The following is an 11,026-nucleotide window of genomic DNA, read 5'->3' on the forward strand; positions in this document are numbered from 1 at the left end:
ATCACAGGGAAGTATTGAGATCTTGCTAAAGCGTGACTTTAGCTTGGCTGGGTTGCTAGGGCGTTACCCTTGCTTGGCTGGTTCTGTAACCGTTGTGGTCGCGACACTACCGTCGGCTCCCGAGGAGACTAGGACCGAAGCACGTTGACAGAGGGTTTGGTGGCACTGAAAGTCGGCTTCTGAGAAGACTAGGACTAGGAGTGTGATCACCGATAAGAGAAAGAGAAGGAGAGGAGTTGCTCTAGAAAGAACTTAGATCATCTTAGAGATGTTGTTGAATTGTGTTGTTGTTCTTATGATACTTGTTGTAGCCTCTATATATAGGCTACCAAGCAACACTATTTGGCCTTAAACAACTCATAATGGGTTAGGTTTTAGCACTTAAACATTAATGGAATGTTAGGTTTAAGCACTTAAAACACTAATGGAATGTTAGGTTTAAGCACTTACTTCTCCAATTTTGCTGCAGCTATATCTCCACCAAGAACTCAAAATGGGCCTTCGACCTCTTCACATCAAATGATCCACAATGAGTGTAGATCATTGTGGCAAATTTTTAGAGCTTTCTTCCATGTGGTTGGGCAGGAAACGCTGCTGGACCTCTTACAGGTCCAGTTTTCCTGTTTTGCTTCTGCAGAAAATTGGACTGATTGTTTGAAGGCCTTCCACTCAAAACTAGTTTTGGAACTCTTCATAAGAAATGATCCTTGAGCTGTCGAGAATGGATCTGCAGAGTTTCAGCTCATTTGGAGTTCATTTGATCAGTCTGCCACCCCTCCTTCCTTGTTTATCTCGGTTTCTCCTAGCCGAAGTAGGAAAATGTGCTAAAGTTGACTTTTCATGCTTCCATAGTAGGCTTTATTTAGCCTCTAAATATATATTTCGAACTTGTCAACAATATATAGCTTGAGCCACTGACTTTGGCTCAATTTCTCCAAGACGTGCATTGTCAGGCAAAAATGCTCATTTTGGGTCCAAACAGATATTTGTAGACTTGTAGTCAACCTACAAAAAAATGCACTTTTTGTTATCTAGCTGCCCATTCATAGTGGTGCAAGTACACATCAGTGTTCTAAATCCATCCATTAGCAAGTTTCTTACTGAGGAGGTTTTATGTCATATTTTCTGCATCAAAATATAGACAAATGATTAAGAGAGACAGTAATATTGGCCTAAATACATTAACAACCATATAGAAATTTAGATAATTAAGAACCCAACATGAATTTATTCCCTAAATCCGATTCACTTTTTTTTTTTTTTGGGTTGGTCCATAGTTTTCAATATTTCATTTTTCAGATAAGGATTAAATTTGTCAGTTTGACCGCTGAAGGAAAAACATTTGAAGACTTGAGAAAGAAGGGGAGCACATAGACATCAAATTTGAAGCCTCGAATGTCAAGAAAAATATCTTCAACTGCCCCAAATTCTATGCATCGTAGGCTGCAGCATATTAGCCTAAATAAATCGGAGAAAACACTTTTTAATACAGGAATCGATATCCAATGAATTCAACGGTTCTAACATAATATAAATAGAAATGAAATTGAAAATCACATATATATTTCAAGGTCTTAGCTTGTACAGTTGCAAATAAGAGTTTGCAATGTTTGAAAACTCTATCTAAACCGAGGCTGCTAATATGATTCACTTAATTAATTAAGTGATCAAATCCATTGGTCAACCCAATTTTCTGGATTAGTTGAACTATTCTATTTCCCCATTTTCCTTGTTCAGAATTTATTGGTATCTGCCATAACTAGCTACCAAACAAGGAGAAAATTGACCATATAACATAAACAATGATCTTATATAATCAATTGGGTCTGTCTAGTTGAACGAGTAGTGCTGTCCCGTACTCATATACATCACAACTATGTATATATAATTATATATACATATACGTAGAGTGCGGCTTACCTACTCCATTCAACTGTCGGTTGAATTCAGATCACATGATAGAGAATAATAGGATAATTGAACAGAAGTGTACACATATATAATGTCATATATATTGGGAATTCATCTTTTCAAGCATTCAAATTAGACATGTCTATGCCCCCCATCCGGAATTTTGGCTTAGTTGTTTCAAACATTTATGAGATCTTGATGGGTATGGACCTCCATATTATCATGGTCAATTAAGGAAAGAAGAAGGAGAAGAATAATACTTACCAGTATATTCACTCTATACCTGTACGTGTACATTATAGATTAGGTATACCGTATGTTTAAGAGCCCATACCTTGAATTATAAAAAAAAATAAAAAATAAAAAGCCAGCCCATACCTTCATCACAACTTAAGCAAAAGAGGAAAGACAAAATAATCAACTTGGCTGTTTTTGTGTTGATTCAATAATGTTTCTTTTTACACGATGACTGAATTGATAATGTTAAATGAGATCTCAAATTTGAATTATTCCTCATTAACAATATACATCAAATTCATAAATTTTCTTTTATTTGATGCGAGATGTAGCTATAAGAAGCCAATGTCAAGCCAAAATTGATTAAAAGTTTAACTACATAATATAAAAAATAATCCTACTCTTCCATTGATAATTATCGAGTATAATACATAGTTACATACGTAGATAATTAGCTCAGATATCTAAATCAGAACTTTATTCTTTCTCAGTAGTAGGTGTAATTTATTCATGTCTTCATCTTCACGAGACACTTTGATCGTCAAACACATAATTTCCTTAACCTAAAATGCATCTCGTACTCCTTCAATGATCCTATCATCCCTTAAAACAAACATTCTTCCTCTCAACCATTTTGGGGGTTAGAAAAAAAAAATTAAAACAAAATTAAAAAATCTATGAAGAAAGCGCGTAGCAAAGGCATGGCATGAAGAGTTGACAGAAATAAAATATTGAATGTTTTAACCAAACCATGCACACGAGATAAAGCAGAGCCCACGTCAGCAAATTGATTGGTCAACTATCTTGACAGCCTGTGTGGCGGGAACTGGGGACAAATGGACTATTTCAACGGATTCCCAAATTACGAAAATAACCATTCCCCCGTTTTCCGGGAAATTGTTGGAATTGACTGATTTGTCCCCCCGTAAGGGCCTAACCCCAAAATAGAGAAATCTTGTATGTACCCATACGAGTTGGTGATGGTCTTTTGTTCAGTGTTCACAACGAAAAACTCCCTGGACTAGACATGTCACATGAATCACATTTTACATCTATCCTTTATTGAAATTCACGTGGATTCGTTAATATTTGCAAATAAGAAACATTTCATACGAATGAATTAGTTTTGAAATTCTACTATATATAGTTAATTATATACACACACTAGTGTACTAATGTAACGTTACGAAATCGAACTTGACAATCAAAACATGTGGTACATGTTATACTCATGCATGCATTTAGAAGAACACTCAGATAACGTCATCATATAATACATGAAATTTTAAGAATCGAGGTACGTATCATATCTTCTTTTGTGATAAATAAATAAAGCATTTAGATTTCCCTCATCTGTATGAAAGACCGATCATGACTCGTGCAACATGAACATGCGTATAGATAGAGTATAAAGGTCAAAATACGTTTGTCTGCATGTGTTATACTAAAACGAAAATGACAAGGACTATAATTTTCTTTTTATTAATTAAAAAAGTATAACGATTTATAAATTTGTATGATTAATGTGTCCCTCTCACCGGTACTAACAACTAGTGTCACATTCCTTGCATGGAACGTAAATTTGCAGACGTAAAGGTCAAAGGATTGTGTTACATTTAACTGATTAACATAATGGTATATGGCACATTGGATGTAAGCAAATTAAACAATAAAAAAGGGTTAGCCAATGTTATCTTTATACATTGCACCCTCGTGTCAAATCTTCATTTTATAGTACAGTTTTAGTTTTATATAGAATCCGCACCGTGACTTCTAGTCTTCTACGGCTCGGGCCATTTTAGAGGTCCATGCACTCATTTTATAATCCATGGAATAAATTTAGCGGACCTTCTAGCTTATAAGCTTGTAAATTTTAAATTGAATTAATCCAACAAAACATTGAACCTCTATGATCTAAATTTCTATATAAACTATGGATCACATTGTTAATTATATGTATCCCATAGGTGTTCGACAAAAAATATTTATATGAATGAATAGGCATATGACTACTAATTCTATAGGAAAAGGAAAGTGTAAGAAAACTTCAAGTGTTGGTGAGTTGTGGTCCGATTTGAATAACTGATATTATAGAGATCACAAGTTCAAATTTTACTGACATTTTCCATCTTCCTAGGAGAAGCTATAAGCCCTTCGGATCTCGTTTTAGCTTTCAAAAGAACCGCTTTCACTGGAGTGGACTCAGTGGAGTATGGTATTGTAACTCTTACGCCTGGGAGTCTTGTCGTTCCTGTTTTGGGCAGTTTGTTGTGTCTCAATGCTGATAGGCGGGTATATTTCAAAAAGTGGAATGGGTATCGCCATGCTGCCTAGTAATGGGAAGTGGGCTAGTAAACTCCAACAGCTTCCCTATAATTTCTGTATAATAGGGAAGTAAAAGTTAAAGCTTTAGCATCTTTTTCTTCTCAAACTCCAACAGATTCCCTATTTTACAGCAATCTCTAAAATCTCCATATTCTTCCTTAAAATTTTAGAGATTGTTGTAAATATAGGGAATTTGGTTTTCTCTTTCCTCACTTTCCCTAAAATAGGGAATCTGTTGAAGCAAAAGAGACTCTTTTTTCCCTAAAGTGGAGAAAAATCAAAATATAGGAAAGCTGTTGGACTTGCTCTAAGGGGTGAGAAAAATTATATTTCTACTGAAAAAATAATAATTTCCGAGTGTAATTATGAGGATGAGAATTAAGACGTAAGTGCAAAGGTGTAAGTTCATGAGGAAGATTGGATAAGATTGAATTGCTTGTTTGACGAGCAAGTTCAATGATATACATTCCATTTTCTTGAACTGACTCTTGACTATAACTATCTGTGTTTTATAATATTGACTTATATATTGCATGTTTAAGACTATTCATGTAGTAATGAAACACGTCTTCTACTTCATAAACAATGCTAGACTAGACAATACCAAATTAACATGTTCTACCAGTCTTTGTTGTTTTTTTTTATCGGATGTCCCCGAAGGGACTACAAGTCTTTGTTGTTGACTTGTTTCATTTTCATGGACTCGTGGTAGTGAAAGCAGGGGCGGATCCAGGATTAAACCATTGGACGGGCTGGGATTTCTTAAACAAAAAAAAAATTATATATATATATGGAGAATCTCGACGGTCAGTCAGGGGGGGGGGGGGACGTAGTGAGCCTTACCTCTCAAATGCATATCTATACAAAACTAAAAAATAAAATCAACAACAAAATAAACGTGCAATGCAATACAAGAACCTAAACTAACTAAATCTAACTAAAATAAACGTTCCAGTTCGTAGTTCCACTTCCAATTCATAGAATCATAGTGCAATTCACAATTAAACAAACAAACAGAAAGAAGCCTCCTGAGTCCTGTTTGAAGTACAAAGACACAAAGTTGATTAGCACAACACTTTAATTAAACCCAAACTTGCTTAGTGAGCATCGTTATACAACTTGATTAAACAACCCAAACTTGATTACTCATTAGCACAACAATTGCTGCCTTATACTTTAATTAAACCCACTTGATAAGTATTGAAATCAAATAATCAATTAAACATTTAAACCCACAAGGCCACAACAATTGCACAACAGAATTGCAGAAATAACTCAAAGAAGACCCAGTCACCCAGCGGCCACTGATGTGTGATGGATCTTGATAAGTTTTGAAAACAATCAATTAATCAAACCCATTTACCCACATCAATTAAACATTTAAACCCACATCACATTTAACCCACATCAATTAAACAATAAATTGCAGAAGAAGAGAATGCCCAGACCAAGAGAAATAGAGAATTTGACCGGCTGACCGCAACCTTCATTAGTTCATTCTTCAATGAGTTCAATCCACAAAATCTTCAATCCAATACAACCTACGAACATGAATTTCACATCAATCCTTATTTCTTAACCCTATAAATTGCCCCAAATTGGATTGATTCAATTAAACAAAATCTTACATTGAATATTTGAATTCATTGCCCCAAATTGAAGAGGGAGAGTAAGAGAAGTAGATCCGCCCCTGAATGTTGATGTCTTGATCTCTGAGAGAAGTGGAGAAGCCGAGAATGGCATAGCTGCAGGAGTTTAGAGGAGGAGGAGGAGACTCCGGAGAGAGTGAGAGACGAACTGGAGAATCGAGAAGTCGAAGTCCTCTCTGAGAGAAGTGGAGAAGCCGAGAATGGCAGAGCTACAGCCTGCAAAATTCTTGGACGGGCTCAAGCCCGCCCCAGTTACTATGTAGATCCGCCCCTGAGTGAAAGTAAAGTTATATTTTTTCTGGTGAATTACTTCATAGATTAAGAAGTTTGAGATAGATTAAATCTCATTATGCGTGCATATATACATGCATGTGTCACTAGTTCACTACTAAACTTCCATTAATAATTTATCCATCACTAATAACCTAGCTTGCAATTATTTCTAACATTATATTGTAATCAAATTATGATAAAAAGATTAAATTTTAGTGCTTTTGTAAAGCTATCTAAGATGGTATAATTATTGGTCCAGTTATATTTTTATTTTATAGCTGGCCTTGTTCAAAATGTTAATATTAATAATGCTAAAATGAGCGACTTAGGATAGTAACTTAATGAATACTGAAATTTTCATCATCAGAATATTTTTAAGTAGTGTTTCTCTACGATTGTAAAACCTTTTTCGAATATATGAAACTTTAGTCCTTACACCAAAAAACATGTTGTTCTTGCAAGCATTTCTCATGATAATAGAAATGCCTGGCATCTCAAACTCGCATTCAATCAATCATCTTTTAAGATGAATTGATATGTTGGAATGTTGGATCCTTGATCTAAAAACCTTGTTGGTTGAAAGTTGAAACGTTGAAGGGTAGTTGAGACTTCATGTTGGAAAAAGAAAAGGGCATCCTAGTAAATTCACGAGTCCGTAAAGGCAGGGACATAAAGATATGAGAAAACAGACGCAGTGACAGTAACAGTGACACAGCAACAATGGCTACAGTTGATGACTCGCTCTTAAGAGGCGCGTCCATGAAGACCATGACCCAATTGAAGTTGTTGACTGTTTATTAAGATTTTGATATATATAATCCGACCAAACAAAATCCCACTTCTTCCACAGAGTTCAAAACCAAACAACTTCTGTGTTTTTTCAAGGAAACCAGGCAAAAGCTACCTAGCTTCCTTACTTTGACCGCCCAACCCTGGAAGGTTTTTCCAGTCTTTTGTTTATAACCCACCTGTTCACACACCTCAAACTCCAAGCCAAACGAGGCTGTTTTCCCGTTTCTCAAGCTTTGAATTACTCAAACCTATCGTGTCATTTGAACCAAAGAAAACTCAAAACGTTGAAAACTTGAAACCATCACCAGTCTCTCCTCTAATTCCAAAGCAACCCTTACTCGATTGTCTATTTTCCTTTTTCCAATTCTTTGACACGTATTTGAAGGACTAGTTGTGGGGTTGTTGTTTGTTTTTGAGGTGTATAAATAAGTGAGGGGATTAGCAAGTCATAGTCATAACATTCACTTGTGAAAGATTTGATCTTCAAGCTAGTTAAGTTTCCCTTTGGATTCTCCAAACCCTTTTGGCTATCCTCCAAACCCTTCATCCCTTTTGAGATTGATACCCATCAATTTTGGTGTCCTAATTTAGAATTGCCACGTTTTTATGGGGCAATCTAATTCCTTACTTGCCTCGGCCTGGAAAGAGATTAGGAAATACAACTTCTTCGATTTTGTTTACAACTTCAGTTTGATCAGTCCCAGAAATGGAGCTGCAATACTGAGATCACACAGCTTCAAGAAAAGTTCTGAAACCGAAACCAGGACCGTCTCCGATGAGTCTAATAACAAGTTTGGTGGCGTTAACAATTCGAGTCGGTTGAAGGATTGCAAGCCTGAAAATGTAAAATTGGAAAGGAACCTTTCGTTTAAGGAAATGTTGGGGACAGAAGTTTGCAGAGGCAAAAATGAGTTGAAGCATAAACCAATGCCGGCTCTTGCTCTGTCTCAACCTGATTTTATGTTTTCGCCTAGACCGGTTCAAGAGCTTGATGATGCAGCAGTCAAAGTTCAGAAGGTTTACAAGAGTTATCGAACTCGAAGAAACCTTGCAGATTGTGCAGTGGTGGCTGAGGAGCTATGGTAATTATTTTGTTACTTGCTTAGTATGCTTCAATTTAAGTTTGCTTTGATACAAAATGGTTTGATTAATTTGGTTGTCTTCAAATGGTTTAGGTGGAGAGACACATTAGATTCTCCAGCTGGCGCTAAAGAGCTATGGTAATTATCTAAGCACTTGATTATTATCTTCTACTATTGAAATTGTGCATGAATTAATTCGGTTTTTATTTTTATTTTTTATGAAATGGTTTGATTGATTTGGTTATTTTCAAATGCTTCAGGTGGAAAACTTTAGATTCTGTAGGTCTCAAGCAGAGTTCTGTGTCATTTTTCGATGTTGAGAAGCCAGAAACCGCCGTTTCTCGGTGGGCAAGGGCTAGGACTAGAGCTGCCAAGGTTTGTTCTTTTTCTTAATTCTTATACATACTTCTTTCTCATGTTTCCGTAGCTTATTGGGTGTTCATTTGAGTAATAACACTTGCTTTGTTATTTCAGGTTGGGAAAGGTTTGTCTAAGGATGAGAAAGCACAAAAGTTAGCTCTTCAACATTGGCTTGAAGCTGTAAGTTCACACTTCATCTATGACCTTTAATAAGACTAGAGATTTCTTTTGAAAACTTATATTCTTTGTAATGTAAAACGTGCATGATCTAACATTAAGTTGTTTACTTCTTGATGTCCTCTACAGATTGATCCTCGCCATCGGTATGGACACAATTTACACATGTACTATGATTTGTGGTTTGAAAGTGAGAGCAGCCAGCCTTTCTTCTACTGGTAAGTGATTGGCCTTAATGTTGATTTAGCTTCACCATATGAAGTTATGAACAAATATGTTGGTGAAACTTTTTCTGATGATGTGATATTTGAAACTTACTGATCAATTTGTATAATGCAGGCTGGATGTTGGAGATGGCAAAGAAATAAATCTCGAGAAATGCTCGAGGACAGTTCTACAGAGCCAATGCATCAAGTACCTTGGACCGGTTAGTTCCAAACCTTCTCCTAACTCCATTTACAGTTATCGTATTCGCTGCATAATCAAATTTATACATATATCTGATTGTGTTATCTTTGTGTTTGAATGTTTCAGAAAGAAAGGAAAGCCTATGAAGTAGTAGTCAAAGATGGGAAGCTAATATTTAAGCAAAGTGGGAACCTTGTCAATAGCACTGAAGGTTCGAAATCGATATTTGTGCTAAGCACAACAAGGGCTTTGTATGTTGGTCAGAAAAAGAAGGGTCAGTTTCAGCATTCCAGTTTTCTATCCGGAGGTGCTACCACGGCAGCTGGAAGATTGGTTGCCCATGATGGGGTTCTTGAGGTACTAAATTATCCAATGCCTCTGATATACATACCACATTATGCATGCATCTGTTTAGTTATGACATTGGTTTCTATATCATGTTCTAACTTGGTTTGTTATTTCAGGCTATTTGGCCTTACAGTGGTCATTACCACCCAACAGAAGAGAACTTCATGGAATTCATCAGCTTCCTCCAAGACAACAATGTTGATCTCACTGATGTCAAGGTAAATTTCCTTATATTTCCATACGATAACAATATTAGCGTCATCAAATTTGTTCACTAAATAATGTGGCATTATTACGTCGTTTAGTGAACAAATTTTTGTAACCCCTAGCCGTACATTGTTGATCAATACATGTGTGCTTTAGTTAATCTCATTTAACATATTCGATCCTTTCCACAGAGGTGTGCAATTGATGATGACTATCCTTCAATGAAGAAAACTGAAGGGGAACTAACAAAGCAGAAATCATTCAAGTCAACGAAATCGGATGGTGCAAACGCAACCAATGTCGATGGCCTGACTGAGAGGGCACCAATCCCCGCCGTCCGTTCTGAAGAGAACAAGAAGGTTGATGGTGGCAGTGCAAAACCACCAATGTTCACTATGGGCAAGCGCTTGCCTTGCAATTGGTCTACTGGAAATGGAGCCAGAATCGGGTGCGTGCGAGACTATCCTAGTGACCTACAAACCAGAGCACTGGAACAAGTCAACTTATCTCCTCGTGTTGGTCATGCGACGTTGGTAAACCCTGGCCCAATTCCTTCTCCGAGGCCCAGCCCAAAGATCCGCCTCTCACCGAGGCTTGCATATATGGGCCTGCCAAGTCCAAGGACCCCAATTGCTGCAGCTAACTGAGTTTGATGCACACTGGTAAAAGTAAACAAGAAATTGCTAGGGGGCGCTCCTTGTGCCCAAATAAGGAGGAGGGGTCAAAGGGACTAATCCAATTTTTTTCTTCCTTTGACTCTCCCAAAATTTTATTGATTAGGTTATAATTTGATTTTTTCTGTACAGGCCTTCAATGAGCCTAATAGTTTTTTTCTTTAACCCAAATTTCGATCCAGCATTTTCGGCTCGGGTTGGGTTTAATTGATTCTTTTATTATAAAGAAATAATTTGAGGCTCATGCTTTCTGAAAGAGATATGGAAGATTACTAATTTTTGTTTGTCAACCATTGTTTTTTTTCCTCGCTTTATTCTGCTGTACGTTTCATTTTTAATCAAAAGGGAAAAGGCAAGTAAGCATTATTAATGAATAACTAAGAAAAATCAAATATAAGATGCATAACTAAACAACTAGACGGTTATTTTGTTTAATGAGACAGTTTACGCTGTAGTTTGTGGATTAAAAATATAGATAAATTATTAAAAAAGACAATTATCTTCTTAATTTGGTAAAATTGCAACGGTATTTCTTTTTTATTTTTTTTTGAAAGGACGGTATTTCTTAATTTTGGTGGATAAA

The 11,026-nt window shown here is 36.3% G+C and overlaps 1 protein-coding gene across 1 annotated transcript; it reads left to right on the top strand.

Annotated features, from left to right (window-relative positions):
- Nucleotides 1-7,259: 7,259 nt before the first annotated feature.
- On the top strand, nucleotides 7,260-10,733 carry LOC133727088 (IQ domain-containing protein IQM1-like). Its single transcript, XM_062154717.1, has 9 exons — nucleotides 7,260-8,269; nucleotides 8,363-8,407; nucleotides 8,530-8,644; nucleotides 8,744-8,809; nucleotides 8,936-9,024; nucleotides 9,146-9,233; nucleotides 9,341-9,571; nucleotides 9,679-9,780; nucleotides 9,961-10,733. The coding sequence occupies exons 1-9, from the start codon at nucleotides 7,794-7,796 to the stop codon at nucleotides 10,414-10,416; spliced, it is 1,668 nt and encodes a 555-aa protein (XP_062010701.1). The 5' UTR covers nucleotides 7,260-7,793; the 3' UTR covers nucleotides 10,417-10,733.
- Nucleotides 10,734-11,026: the final 293 nt, after the last annotated feature.

This window comes from Rosa rugosa, chromosome 1, assembly GCF_958449725.1.
Source record: "Rosa rugosa chromosome 1, drRosRugo1.1, whole genome shotgun sequence".
NCBI classification, from domain to species: Eukaryota; Viridiplantae; Streptophyta; class Magnoliopsida; order Rosales; family Rosaceae; genus Rosa; species Rosa rugosa.